Source organism: Cephus cinctus, unplaced genomic scaffold, assembly GCF_000341935.2.
Source record: "Cephus cinctus unplaced genomic scaffold, Ccin1 Ccin1_scaffold0123, whole genome shotgun sequence".
Lineage (NCBI taxonomy): Eukaryota > Metazoa > Arthropoda > Insecta > Hymenoptera > Cephidae > Cephus > Cephus cinctus.
In genome coordinates, this window is record NW_014332857.1 from 993932 (window position 1) to 1009391 (window position 15460).

The 15460-nt window shown below is 34.4% G+C and overlaps 2 protein-coding genes and 1 long non-coding RNA gene across 3 annotated transcripts; all 3 read left to right on the forward strand.

Annotated features, from left to right (window-relative positions):
• Positions 1-1124: 1124 nt before the first annotated feature.
• Positions 1125-5678, forward strand: LOC107275036. The gene is made up of 4 exons (XM_015754774.2): positions 1125-1603; positions 4114-4340; positions 4423-4582; positions 4808-5678. The coding sequence occupies exons 1-4, from the start codon at positions 1483-1485 to the stop codon at positions 4933-4935; spliced, it is 636 nt and encodes a 211-aa protein (XP_015610260.1). The 5' UTR covers positions 1125-1482; the 3' UTR covers positions 4936-5678.
• On the forward strand, positions 1610-2970 carry LOC112493658. Its single transcript, XR_003058215.1, has 3 exons — positions 1610-1970; positions 2369-2457; positions 2644-2970. It is a non-coding gene; the product is annotated as an uncharacterized LOC112493658 (long non-coding RNA).
• A 299-nt stretch (positions 5679-5977) lies between the features above and the next one.
• Positions 5978-10701, forward strand: LOC107275035 (thyroid receptor-interacting protein 6). The gene is made up of 6 exons (XM_015754773.2): positions 5978-6197; positions 6378-6519; positions 6779-7271; positions 7417-7754; positions 7893-8308; positions 8763-10701. Exons 2-6 carry the CDS (start codon positions 6382-6384, stop codon positions 9013-9015), a joined length of 1638 nt encoding a protein of 545 aa, XP_015610259.1. The 5' UTR covers positions 5978-6197; positions 6378-6381; the 3' UTR covers positions 9016-10701.
• Positions 10702-15460: the final 4759 nt, after the last annotated feature.

Genomic DNA, 15460 nt, shown 5'->3' on the forward strand with positions numbered 1-15460 from the left:
TTAAGCTAGACGTTCCAGCACTAGGTGGGAAATTAAGCGAACAATACGATGGCGACTACGATATATTTAATTATTTATGATTACCCTATATTTGCAAAATTTGGAAAATATATAGAAATAGTATAAAGCTTTCATTATGATATGATTATACAATAAGGAAATTTTGATTACTTAATTAATAACTCATATACTTTTCCTTTCTGTAGAAACATAATGCATCATTAATTCGTCATGCTTTTGATATACAAAGGCATTCGAATTGAAATGTCACAATAGTTATTTATGATCATCTTTTCCAAGTACGCTGTATTGCTGCACCAATTATCCTGGTGGAAAATCCAATAGATGACTGTAGTCTTGTATACATATATCTAAAATAACTCAATCAGGAACTCATAATGTTTGTAATATTTTTACATACTTGATATAGATAATATTAATGCGTAAAAGAAAGTCAGCATCTTGGAAAATTGAAACATGAGGCGTTTGGCATCTTGGACTTTGATAAGATAAGGTTTTCATTGTTGCCAAGTTGTTTTCCATACAGTAATATACGTAATTAATACATCTTTATTGTTAAGATGTTACAGACAAAGGGCGAGAATCAGTTACATAAGTAACTGCTTTGCATTACGACCCCTAAAGATTATATACAGACCTGTTCAGAGTCAGACCAATATAATATTGAAAATTACATTTTTATACTCAATCGTATCACATTTTACAAAATAATGAAAAGGTGGTCGTCGCAGACCGCATCTTATCTTATCAACGAACAAACATTTGTATTTTGTTTATAATATGATTCAAACGCTTTTTATCGCAGGTTAAATGAATTGTCGGATGATGTAAATATACCTGACAAGATGTACATCGCTTTAATATTTTGAATCCCGTAATTAACAAGACTTCATGAATAACACCCCAAATAGTACAAATTACTAACTTGATAAAATGTCTTCAAAAGATTTTAGGTCATGGATTTTGACATCTTATGATGTCTTCAGTGAGAAAGATATGAGGCATCTATAAGAATTCAAAACCCATGACATAAGATCCGACGACGTCTTGCGGATGCCTTCTTCATTTCTGAGCATATACAAAATTATCAAAATTGTATATTATTCATAGAAATAATGTGTCTAACAAAATCTTATTTATTACCCTGCTTTTCATTTAACAGTACACAACGTCCTGAGCTCCGTTTATTTTATTATTATTTAATTATTATAATTTTGTCTCTGTCGTATGCATGGAAATAAACAGAAACGCAGGATTGTTAACAGTATTCGCACAAATTTTGAAAATTCATTCAAAATATAGTAAATATAGTGGTCTAAAGCAATATAGTTAAATATTAATAACATATAGCAAACACTTATTTTAAATTCAGATCCTTAAAGGCATGGAAAACTCAATATATGAATATGTGATGTAATGTGATAAATGTTTTCAAATATCATTTAATAAAAGGTTATTCAAATGTATTACGAAGTTTATTTGTGCAAGAGAGGTTATAATAATGCAATATTTGTATTTCATCAGCTGTTCAAGTCTTGTTCTGTTGTGATACTTTTGGATAGAAGTTTATTATTCCAAATAGGTAAGATTCTTTTCTGCACTAACTTTTATCATTATTATTCATAACTAAAATATGGTAGGTCATGCAACACAGCTAGTCTCTAGATTTATTTACCTCGTGTGATAATTATATTGTTTTCAATTGTCAGTTAACATAGTTGATAGATTATCTGTAGGATAAGAGTTATATGTTAAATAATGATTTCAATCTTTAATTATATATATATTTTGGTGTAATAATTGAATGGATAATAATTGAAAGATTCTGCAAAGGAATATGTCCAGAAGCTCTACATCGCATGTTGCCATTACCAATCCACAGTCTTCAGAGTAGTACCTCGAACCATGAGTGATCTAATACAATTCATCGGCTCAAGTAGAAACCTTTTGTATCGAACTTATATATTTTGATGTATTATTTAATGAAATATTCTTGTTGGGAAGAAAGAGTTATATCAATCTCCTTGTTAAATATGTAGTTGATATGTGGAAACGTTTGATCTTTTAAAAATAAGCAAATATTACATTTTACTGTGGACTGAATCTTATTAATCGTCATTGTATAAGTATGTTCACAGGATGAGGCACTATCTGGATTTATACAAATAATTTTTATGTTGCAACCAGATCTTTATGAAGATTGGTGGAATTCCTTTAAATTTTATATTAGGAATAATAACACTAATCATTGAATATTATGTAAATAATATAGCTTTATTGACATAGAGATAACCATGTGTAGCTTTACTATGCTACAATTCCTTATATGTCTCCATTTTCATTACAGGATCTGCAACTTTCATTCCTCATAATTAATTACCAACTCAGTTGCTTACCAAAGAGCAGCCTTTAGAAATTAGCCGGTACTGCAAAAGGGTATGATTTCTTTTAATTATATTATTGTTTGTGTGACGGACATGCAAATATTTAGCAAGTTATATGTATTAAACAAATAATGTATTTTTCTATATTATAAAGAGAATGGATTGATAAATCATATATTGGGAACATAAATATTTATACTGTATTTAAAAAGCGTTTATTAATAGTTTCTTCTTCCAGGTTTAACTAATATTAAACAGAGTTCCATTAGTGAAAATACCACTGGAAAAAAAGAACTCCTATGATCAATTCTAAAATTGATACAATTAATAATTCCTTTTATCTTTTGAAGTAGTTACTGTTATTCATGAAAAAATTCAACTTGAATAAGATATATATGCATTTGTGCTTAGGCACAATAAACCATTTAATGTTTTCTCTTTTCCAAAAACAATTATATATATAATACATTATTGTTTACATTTGTAACCTCAATCTTACATGATGTAAGTAAGTTTCATGAACAAATGTATTGAAATGGTATAATAAAATGAAATAAGCAAATAATTATTTTTTTGTCATTACTTATACATTTAGCCATTACTTACCTCGTTTTTACAAATGTACTCAATATTTTATTTCAATTTCATTATTAGGTTTATGTAACTTATATACTATGTTTTAAATAATTTTAGTGATGTATATCATATTATAATATATTTCTTCCATGACACTTTATGGTTGTATCCATGTGAACAGTATCGGTGTCATCTTTCAGTATACATATAAGATAGAGTGTCAACAAAGAACATCGAATTCCTCATAATTCAAACAGTCATTAATTCATGATTATCATTGCTGTATAATTTTCTGCTGACCCCTGATTCATATATCCATGCTAAAAAGTACAAAATATTAAATCTGCTATTTACTTATTTTAATTGTTTTCTAAGTTAATATTATAGTATCAGATTTTTAGGAATTTTCAGTAAATTATAATGTTACGTGAAAAAGAAAATTCATAAAAATCTGTTATCAGGATGTCGACTTTAATCAAAGTAATGCAGATATATTTGATATATTTGCAGAATCTGGCATGGAATCTCCAAGTAATGTATCATTAACGTCGTTCTTTGATACGTGGATTTATCCTTGAAGTGGTAGTCAATAGAAAATTACTCAAGAATGACTATCATTAAACAATGGCACATTGATCTGCGAGAACTATTTACGTACTCTATCAAGACGTTGCATTATACACCTAGAAGTACCTCACATATTAAAATACCATTGAGATATACTCATCACATATTTATTGAATAATTCTGCTGGCACTTTTTATTTGAGAAAAAAAGTCTGAAAACGATTCCACCTTGTAACAATAATGTAATCAATTCTAATTTGAAGATTGCAAAATGTTTTTGCATGTATTTGAAGAGTTACCAAACCAACAGGTAAAGTATTGTATATATATATTTGCATGTGATGGAAATCAATTAATAATACCATATATGTTTTGAAATATGTAAATTTGTTAATAACAAATTTTTACATTTCACACTGAAAATACTCCCATTAAACTGTCGAAGTTATTATTTATGTTTGCTGCTACGTTGGTGTTTGGTGTATGCATTATTTATTTATTATTATCCATGTATAATGGCAATTATTTTTTATTAATATTATATATTTCGATCCTCGGATTTTCAGATTTTGAAAAATGGGTCATATATCTATTGAACGTGATTAAACTCAATCAAGATAGGCAGCGCAACACTTTGGAAAAATTGTCAGAGCATATCATCCAGCTACGAATCCCTGAAGGGTATGAATTACAACAAGAAACGATATTACCTAAGCTGCCGTTAACGACTTTAAAAGGATTTCTTAATTTTGAAAAATTGTTGAACACGAATAAAGTAGCAATGGCTCACTGTGTGAGTATTTTTAGTAGTTTATGTCAGAAATTAATTTTTATTATTTTATACAGATTCAGTTATATAATTTCTGCATATACAGGTACAATATTTCAAAAATATTGGAGGTAGTTCATTATCTGACGCTACAAGACGTATATTGTATGCAACGTTTGATAAGGATTTAGCCACTTCCTTTTCCTGGTTAGGACAAAAAAATAATTACAAGCTCAAAGACACAGGATATTCTAAGGCTCTATTTGGTTAGTATATTTTTATATTTATTTGAATTTTGTTATAAAATATATGTACATTATTATTGCCAGAACTCTTGTGCGATTTGTATAAATTTAAGTGGAAATGTTGCTGGATAAGCTTTACATTAGTATTCTGTATTGTATTCTATTTTTTTTCATCTGATTCCATATATTAATATATAAAAGCTTTTCTCTTCGTTATATTATATAATTTGTTTTTATTATTTTAAGCTGCGGTGAAGTCACGTAAATACGAGGATAATATTTGCTCCGATCGTGATATCGAGACTGCTATCATCAACTGGTGCAGACATGCTGCTGATCGTGTGAGAGCTCATCGTTCAAAAGTGTCAAATTAGACTTAGCTGTTTAACTTTTACTTTTTAGTAGTAGTAATTGTAATAATTGGCAATTTAGATTAACCTGTAAGCATAGAAGATTCGCTCAGGATTGCCCAGGTTTAGAAAATATTTACATAATTTCAAAAAAGTGAAAAAAATATAGTGCAGTTGTCAAATAAATCATTAGGATTTATAATTGTTAAAGATAATCTAATTATGTTAATGTTTTAAAAAAAAATGTTATTTCATAATTCTATGGTACTTGGTGAAAAAAATGTCGCAAGATGAATACGCACATATTTGAAGTCTAAGTAAAAATTAAGTAGAATTAGAACAAGAAAAAGTGTCTTTCCTTTCTTTACATCTGGTCATAATGTTTAGAATAATCATTTCATAGATTATATAATTGTTTCATTACATTCTATGAGTCCTTTATATAAGTTAAATATACCCTAATGCATAATAGTTATAGTTAAGGTTTAAAAAAGAATAGCAGAATTATTAGTTATTGAACTCCATTCACAAAGAAATATACTTTTACATAAACTATTAAAATACAGCCTTTATTAGCTTATAATTAAATTATCACCTTTTTACATAAAATTCCTGTATAAAAAAAAAAGAATTCAATAATGTATCCTCCTACTAGTTTGGAAAATGTTCTGATAAAAAGAGAATTAGTGTCCCTATTCAATATTTTTGGTATGACAAAATGTTCTGTTCCAAAAAAGTCTTAAGTGTCCTTGATATATTTCTGGAATATCTTTAAGTCTCAGTAAACATAAAGAAAGTGGCCTAAGTACACAGCATATGATTAGAGTGATCTAAACTGGTGTGACAGGGATTGTTGGTGATATAAGTAGTGGGGGTAATTTAGGGGCGTGGCATACGATATCTCAATGACGTCATATATCGTGACGCGCCTTTACGTGCCGACTTGAAACATCAGTTAAAAAGAATTCTTTTTTTTTTAAGCTACGAGTTTGGCTACCACTTAATACGACATAAACCGGCTGTCGTATGAGTCAGCCTTGTGCCTTCAGCCACTACAGTTAGCCCCACTTGGTAGCAGACCTCCCAGTGTAATTTTGACTGTCACTTCGATAGGAGGTGCCTGAACCTTATAATTACAAGTTTTTGATTGAATATCTGTACATTCGAATCTTGTTCTGATATCAATAACGTTTATTAATAGAGCAATTTATAAATACTACTGACAAGTTCCTTGTGACACTTTCTCTTGTTAATCTTTTACTGTTGCTGTTGAGGAAAACCTTGTGGTGAGTCTACAATACCGCATCTGGGGCGTGATTATTGTCTTTGTATCTTGTACAATGTGATGACTTATCAGTGACGCAAGATTAAACGAACTTTAGTCATCCTGTGGATTGTCCAATAAAATAATTTGGTGTGTTGATTAAGTCTATTGTTTAAGATTTACTCAATTTTAATCATTGTAGGAGAATGACGAACGTTGGAGGTTTGGAACAACAAATTGCTAGCTTGCAAATAAATAATGGCGATGACACCATTAACATTGTCAAGACTGGGAAAAAAATTGCACCTGCTGTACCACCAAAACCGAAGAAATCAAGGCCTCAAGTGAGTGTACATTGTGTTTGTTTTTGAATAAACGAAATTTCTTGTTTTAACATTTTTGTAAGGGTAGTATTAAATCTATTGTTTGCTTGACGAATATCTACTGGTTGCTTTTTTTCGTATTTAGATAATAGGGTACTGATTATAATCACTGTAGTGGTGGCATTGTAATTTATTTACAATGTCAATCTTATTGTTTGTCTGGTAGTGTTATTAATCAAGCCATCTTTATTAAATATAGAAAATTGTTAATATACTTCAGGTACCACAAAGTTATTCACTGAAAGCAACCCCGACACCTTCATATAGTACTGTCCTAAATAATACAGGATTGAGTGATAAAGCAACAAATTTGTATACTAATTCTCCACCATCATATGGGCCAACATCATTGGATGCCGAAACAAATGATTTTGATCTTAAACCACCAAGCAATGGAAGCGAAGTAGGAAAATTCTATCACAATAATGATAATATTTATACTAATCAAGAAGCTGAGAAATTTGAACCAAAATATGGATATGACGAGAAGAACTTTTACTCCAATGTTGGAAATATGCCAGCTTCTCAAGTTCCTGTCGAAGATAAATTGAGTAGAGCATCAAGAAGTGCAGTTTATAGTAATATAGAACCACCAGTACCTCTGCCTATACCAGCTCCTGTTAAAAAAGAAAAGGACTTGATTTACAGCAACATTCAGTGGAATTCGAAACAAGAGAATACATACTCCAACATTCCTTCAGCACACAATACTGGTAAGATTGCTGATGTTGCATATTATATCAAATCTAGCATAATGCATACCTTGTTTTAAAATACTGAGTTAGCATAACTGAAAGCTGAAGTGAAGTGCTTAACACAGTGGCCTAGTGAATTACTATTATGTTGAATATATTGCAGAAGACTTACCTCCACCTCCAGAACCATCGGAATATGTTCCTTGCATACCAACAAATTCATTTCCACCACCGCCAGAAGAACTGCCACCACCTCCAAGTCCAGTATCCTCGAGCTATAGTGAATTGCGTCGTGCCACATATCAGACTGATTTCCCATCTGGTAATTACCCAAATGACATCTATGGAACCAGCTCGCAGTCCAGTTCGACTTATGAATCTATTTATGAACCTATTAATCCAAGACCACCATCACAACTTTCTTGTAATTATTCTGTGTACTCTGGGTATGGTTCGGCACCCCCAGCACAACCCCAGGACAAAGTTTCTCCAGTTAAAGAGGTTAATCTGCATTATCTAATTAACAATATTTTGCACATTTAGAAATGATATAATACCTCATTAAAGAACCTTTAACTAAATAACATAATGGAATTGGATATTGGAATTTACTAAAATTAAATCTTCTCTACCATACAGGTCGATGTTCTCACAGACCTATTGGTACAAGGAATGTCTGATAACACAGAAGAGAGTGATATTTATGGAATTTGTGCACAGTGCGGACGTAAAGTCGAGGGCGAGGGAACAGGTTGCTCTGCCATGGATAAAGTGTTCCATATAAATTGCTTCTCTTGCTTTGTCTGCAAAGTTAATTTGCAAGGCAAGCCATTTTATTCCCTGGAAGGAAAGCCATATTGCGAGGAGGATTATTTAAATACTTTGGAAAAGTGTTGCGTCTGTACAAGACCTATTCTTGATCGGATTTTAAGAGCCACTGGAAAGCCATATCATCCATCTTGCTTCACGTGTGTTGTCTGTGGGCAAAGTTTGGATGGGATACCGTTCACTGTGGATGCCACAAACCAAATACATTGTATCCAATGTTTTCATAAGTAAGTACCACTTATTATACTTTCCTAACTAGAGATATTGGAATAGAGTAAACACTAATTTTACACAATGAATGTTGGAGCACATCATATATGACATTCCGGAATTATGAGCATCATAGCAGTATAATTATATTTTTCAAAGAACTCCAAGAAAAATAAGCATCATCACATAAGTGGTTTAATTACTGTAATAACATCAGTTCAAAATCCAAGCTGAATTGGTCAATCGGTGTGATGCACAATTGCCTTATCTTGACTCACCACACTAATTGACTAATAAGCGCAACTATGAGAGTCATACAGGATGCCATATTTAAACTCATCCTATCACATAATTTTAAGTGACGAAACAAGTAGTATCTTAAACAAAACTTGCTCAATAAACTTTTAAATTTATCGAGTTCATATTTATCTAAATGTACAATTTTAATAAGTAATTATGTTTATCTCACAGGAAGTTCGCACCACGCTGCTGTGTTTGCAAACTTCCTATCATGCCGGAGCCTGGTCAAGATGAAACAGTACGTGTTGTTGCACTAGATCGAAGCTTTCACATTCAGTGTTATAAGTGCGAAGACTGTGGACTGGTATTGTCTTCAGACAGCGAAGGTCGTGGATGTTATCCCCTTGATGATCATGTTCTCTGCAAAAGTTGTAACGCCACCAGGGTTCAAGCTTTAACGTCTCATATGACCACGGAATTATAAACTGATGACACGTGTTATACCAAATAAGCAAATGGCGAATCGCGATTTATCCTACTAATCCTATTGTATATGCTCTCCTTCGTGACACTTTATCAAAAACACTCTCAGCAGATATAACGAATAGAACTGATAGATATATTCTCGGTCTGCTCTTCACTTATTGCAGTTTAATAATGCAACGCCATACTAAGTGTTATTAACGTATGGTCGAAACATAATTTGTAAGATTTTTTTGTTCATCTTTCTGTTCTTGTTATTATCTCTTGTCTCATATTTAAAATGTGTCGGCAATATAGCAGAGAAGAATATTTACTTCTAACGTAAAACTCTAAATTATTTCGTATAGATTAAATCTATTACGAAAATTAATCTTTTGACGTCAATGTAATCCTGTCAATGGAGAGCACTGTGGTTTTATTGATGAACGTACACTACATCTTTCTACTGTTTCTTCTTAACTAAAACTCTCATGTAACTATTTCATTACTCGATATTGAGTGCTACTCTGTGATATTAAGAATGCTCTGAGGAGACATAAGTTCAGAAGCCAAAATGGAATCTGAAAACTACCACAAAGAAAAGGTAATAACATACTTTGGCCTAGTACTTCCAATTTTTTGATAAAACATTATATACGCACAAGGAATGTTTCCATTGAAGTATTTTTTGTTTGCAAAATTGACATTTTTCGTCTCCTGGAAATTCTTAAATAACGGTAATTAAATTAAACCGTAATTCATTTCATTATTTAAGAATTGAACAGTTTGATAAATATTCGCTTTAAATGCGTAGATATTTTTTCTTAGATAAGAAATTTATAAGCTTGCGCTTATCTATTATTGCATTATATTTGTACGAGTTATGAAACTAGAAGATGCGCATTTAATGAATTAAGCGACACCATAGTGTTGTAAATAATACAGTCCGAATATTTTACTATATAATTATTAATTTAATACTTGATTACAAGCATTGAATGTGATTCCTCCTACATAGTAATGATTGATTTAATATAACGCTTTCGACTGCTTTCATTGTGACGTGTAACTGTATGTAAAATTAAGATGAGAGAAATGAATTAAGGAGAAAATCAATAATTTAGAGAAATAAATTTATTATTTGCAAAGATCGCTTATGTATAATTAAATACAAAAGGAAAAAGAATGAATGTCGGAAGCAGCCAAGCCATTTTTATTTAATCAAGATGTTTACGCAATAGAAATATTTCCAATTAATTGATTCGAGTCTGATGTTATATATTCGTCAACTAATATTTTTAATCGAATACTCGTATTACTCTTAGCTGCTATATATTATCTTGATAATGTTTTATTATAAAATAAAATTAAAGAAAAACATGTTCGTTAAGTCGTGAATCATTGGCGCGAATATATTTACAAAATGTATTACTGTTGCAATGATGAATTTATTGATCATTTATCTATACAAACTAGAGTTGCTTTGCGTCAAGTGGTCGTACATTTTGCTCAGTAATTTTTAATGAGAATTACTGTCATTTCAGTCATAACTAACACATAAAGTATTCATTCCAACAGTAGTAAAACAGCGTGCAAACATTTATTATCTCTGATAGAATGCCATTTTATATAAGGTTATGTGCATAGAATTCGTGAATGATTATCTGTAGAAGAGATTATATGTATAAAAATATATAGTCTACTCGAATATTACTTGAAGTATCACGTATAGTATGGACTACGCATAGAGATATAGGAAAAATGATTAGCTGAAAGAAAAACATAGCGACTGGTGGTGGCCAAGCACTGTCTCTTTCTAATCAGCGGTCGTAGACGAGAGTATAAGAAACATAGCTAATGGGAGCATTAGAAAAGGAGAGCAATTAGTCGCCACTTCATTTCCTCTTTGTTTATTTGAGCGGACATTTTTTCGAAGGATCTAAGGTAGGGTCCACGTAGTCCATACTATATGTCGATGACTTCAAGTGTATTTACTTATTTAACCCAAAACATACAGTGGAGTCCGGTTATTACGACTCCGCTGGATTTCGCTTATAACGATAGACCACACATTGCATCCTACTTGCCCCCATAAGTTTCGTTAGAATATGAATACATTCATATATATTTTCATTTTTCTTATTACGTCGTCCATTTAGTACGAAATCATTTCCCTGTTTCTTGAATGTTATAAACAGAGATCAGCAGGGAGATGCACAACGCTCCGGTTTTTGCGATACCAAAATCATGCCGCTAAATCGTAGCGGCAAGTCTGGAAGTAGGATACGTATCTGAGATAGATGTAATAACTTTCCCAGTACTGTCAGTAAATGTCGAAACACACTCTTTGCAGCGCCTGCGATCAAGAATGTATGAAACTGGTCCAAATACGCCGCTCTATGAAATGCATTTCTTTACAAAAAATCTACTGTATTATTATATATTAGGTGTGTGAGCTAATTTTTTACAGGTGGCCATTGTCATCACTACTGTTTCGTGAGGTTATGTTTCTCGCCCGGCCAATTCATAAAAAGTCTTGTAAAGAACAACATCAACACTTAAAAATCCCAAAAGGACGTTTAAATATTTTTATTTAAAACAGGGTTTTTAGTTTGCTCAAAAACTCTGTAAAAATTAATTCACCCCTAATACTTAACTACAGTAGAGTCGTTTATAACAGAGATGAGTAGGGAGATGCACAACGCTACGGTTTTAGGCGATACCAAAAACATAGCGCTAAATCGTAGCGGCGATTCCAGGAGTAGGATTTTATGATCAGTTAAGAAAGTGCTAACTTGACACCCGTGTAGCACCTCAATTTTTACTAAATATTATTGGATCTTGATTATGATCATTGCCTCCGTCGATAATGTACATCCCGTCATAGCTGAGCTAAACGTGAATATGAACGTATAGCTCGGAGAGCAGAAGTTCTCCGCTACTCGACGCTGGTTCCCAAAGCAACTCTTAAAACGAGACCGGGAACTATAGAATTGAAAAAGCCTATTGTTGAAACATTTTTAAGACATTTTTAAGAAAGTGCAGTGCCAACTTGATACCCGTGTAGCACCTCAATTTTTACTAAATATTATTGGATCTTGATTTACTTTCAAAATTTCTTCAAAATATAAAACTGAGGCTAAATCAAAATCTCGCAGAATATACGGAGTAGCTAAAATTTGAGTTGAAATTGTAGAATATTGAAAATAAATTACATTCAAATTGAAATATTAATAAATTAAGTGTTTGTAACATTAAAATAATTAATTAAATCAATAAAGTAAAATATTAACACTCAGAAATCGGAATTTCAGGCCAAGCATATTTAGAAGTACTGGAAGTTGCCCAAAATTGTGTGCGCGCAAATTCGACGCGCAGGACTCGGCGAGTGGGAGCAGGCGGAGAGTGGGGGGATCGCTCATTCTTCCTCGAGCCGCTCTCTTATACTGGTCTCTTGGAACCATTTCGAACCTTCTTTTATTTTTATGGTACGTTAAAATTGAAATATTAATAAATTAGGTGTTTAGAACATTAAAATATTTAATGAAATGAATAAAGTAAAATATTAACACTTAGAGATCGGAAATTCTCACCACGTATATTTAGAAGTACTGGAGGTTGCCCAAAAATGTATGCGCGCAAATTCGTCGCGCAGGACTCGGCGACTTGGAGCAAGCGGTGGGTGGGGGGAGCGCTCGAGGCAGTGTCCGGACTCGGATCGCTCATTCTTCCTCGAGCCGGTCTCTTATACTGGTCTCTTGGAACCATTTCGAACCTTCTTTTATTTTTATTTTGTTCTTCCGTATTTATTTCTTCTTTACTTTCTCATTTATCTCTTACCTTATTTCTTCTCTACTTTTATACCCCTATTCCTTACTTTTCTACTTTTTAACTTCTTTATTCTATCTTCTCGTTTCACTCTGTTCCCTCTCACTTTCCATTGTTGGAACCATTTCGAACCTTCTTTTATTTTTATATTTATTTCTTCTTTACTTTCTTATTTCTTTATCTTTCATTCTTCACTTTCTTATTTATCTCTTTCCTCATTTCTTCTCCACTTTTATAACTCTATTCCTTACTATTCTACTTCTTCACTTCTTCATTTCTATATCCATTTACATCCTTCTTTTTCTTTATTTATTTCTTCTTTACTTCCTTATTTCTTTATATTTCTTCTCTACTTTTATACCCCCAGTGCCCAAAATTGTATGCGCGCAAATTCGTCGCGGCAGGACTCTTGGAGTGGGAGATGGCGGAGAGTGGAGGTGAGCGCTGGAGGCAGCGCCCGGACTTCGAACGCTCATTCTTCCTCGAGCCGGTCTCCTATACTGGTCTTTTGGAATCATTACTATTATTCATTTTCAACATTCTTCTCTTTCTATATTTATTTCTTCTTTACATCGTTTCCTTGGTCGGGTCGAGCATATTAATTGAAGTAGTCATATAAGAGTAGTTTTCTTAATCTGTCATTCTTTACTTTCTGATTTATCTCTTTCTTTATTTCTTTTTTACTTTTATGTTCCTTACTTTTCTACTTCTTAACTTCTTTATTTCTATCTTCCCTTCTGTCTTCTCGTTTCATTCTATTCCCTGTCACTTTCCATTGTGCTTGTTTTACTTGTCCTATTCCTTTGGTCGGGTTGAGCATATTAATTGAAGTAGTCATATAAGAGTAGTCACCCTGTTAGTGCAGCTAGATTTAAGACCATGGTGTCGGGGGTTGCCCTTCCGCCTCATCCGCTGAGCTTGCTCAGTGGGTCGGGCCCTAGTTGTGGCCGCAACGGGACCTTATGGGTCTCCCGACGGGGGCCTTGAGCCCCCTTAGGGTATCTACTGCTCAGTTGGTCGGGCCCAAGTAGCTGTTAGGACGGAGGAGAGTAAGAGAGAGACAGAAGTCATTCGTACTTTGGGATATTCGCATAGGGCAAAAGAATATCAACGTGTAACGTATTTCGTATATTTTGCTCGCTTTGCTAAAAACGCTCCAACATGTCATTGACCCTTGGGCACTCGTGTGGGTAGAGACGATCCTATGTGTCGGTGGGGAGGTCGGAGGGGTAGTCCGTTGACTCTGGGTAAAGTCCTATTTGTGCTTGTGCTTGGGGGTCGCAATATAATATACATGTGGTATGTTACATGCGCTACCACTTTGGACTTTTATTTTTCCAAAGGACAACAACTTTTTAACAACTTAGTTTTTAAGGATATACTAGGAGGAGAGTGATGGAGACATAGGAAAGAATAGGAGATTCGGAAATTGAGTAGAAACATTTGGTGACAGCAGCCAGGGAAGATGTTGTTAACGGGAAAAAGATGAAGATTGTTAAAAAGAAAGAGTGAGAAACAGAGATGGTAAGCATTGAAGGAACAAAGAGAGAAGAAAATGTGTAAACCGTGTGCACGAGAACCAGATTATTCGGGAGGAACGACAAATGAGAAAACTCGAAAATGTAGGAAAAGTAAGAAGTTTAAGGGAGCGAAATGGGCCCCTCCGCGCCCATTTCCGTGAGGTCCTGCCTCTCCTGAAGGGAGCTACGACCCCTCCGAGGCCCCATAGGGGACCGTGTTTTTTTTGTTTTTTTTTGAGGAAAACCCCCGAGTCCTGCGGCTTTCGCGCACAGGACTAGGGGGGAAAAACCTCAGGAAGGAAAGGAAATCGGGTCGAGGGACAAGAAAAACGCACAAGGGGGTAAGGTGAAGTTAAACGCGAAAAAGCTAAGATAAGTTAAACGCAAATCCTGCTGCTTTAGCGCACAGGACTAGGGGGGAAACCTCAGGAAGGGAAGGAAGTCGGGTCGAGGGATAAGAAAAACGCAAAAGGGGGTAAGGTGAAGTTAAACGCGAAAAAGCTAAGATAAGTTAAACGCAAAAGGGACAAGTTAAACGCGAAAGGTCAGCCCCTAGTCAAGATTCACCGCAACGAAAGACCGCGGGCGTAGCACCCGGCGGTACCCTTGCGGGCACGCCAGGACATCCCGAAGGACGATATTTAACGCTACAACCTCCGTCCCTTCCCACGGGCGAGCCCAGTGGGTTAGACGTAAGGAACCACGCCCGCCGCCGGCGGCGGGCCCCGTTAGCCATCGATCCACGCGCAAAATGTCTCCGACAGAGGGTGACCGCCCTTGCGGGCACGCCAGGACATCCTGAAGGACGATATTTAACACTACAACCTCCGTCCCTTCCCACCGAGCAAGCTCAGTGGGTTAGACGTAAGGAACCGCGCCCGCCGCCGGCGGCGGGCCCCGTTACCCATCAATTCCCGCGCAAAATGTCTCCGACGGAGGGTGACTTTATACTAGCAGGTGCTCAATAGCACCCGCACCTACCCCAAGTGAAGTGACCCCCAAGCACAAGCACAAATAGGACTTTACCCAAAGTCAACGGACTACCCCTCCGACCTCCCCACCGACACATAGGATCGTCTCTACCCACACAAGTGCCCAAGGGTCAACGACATGTTGGAG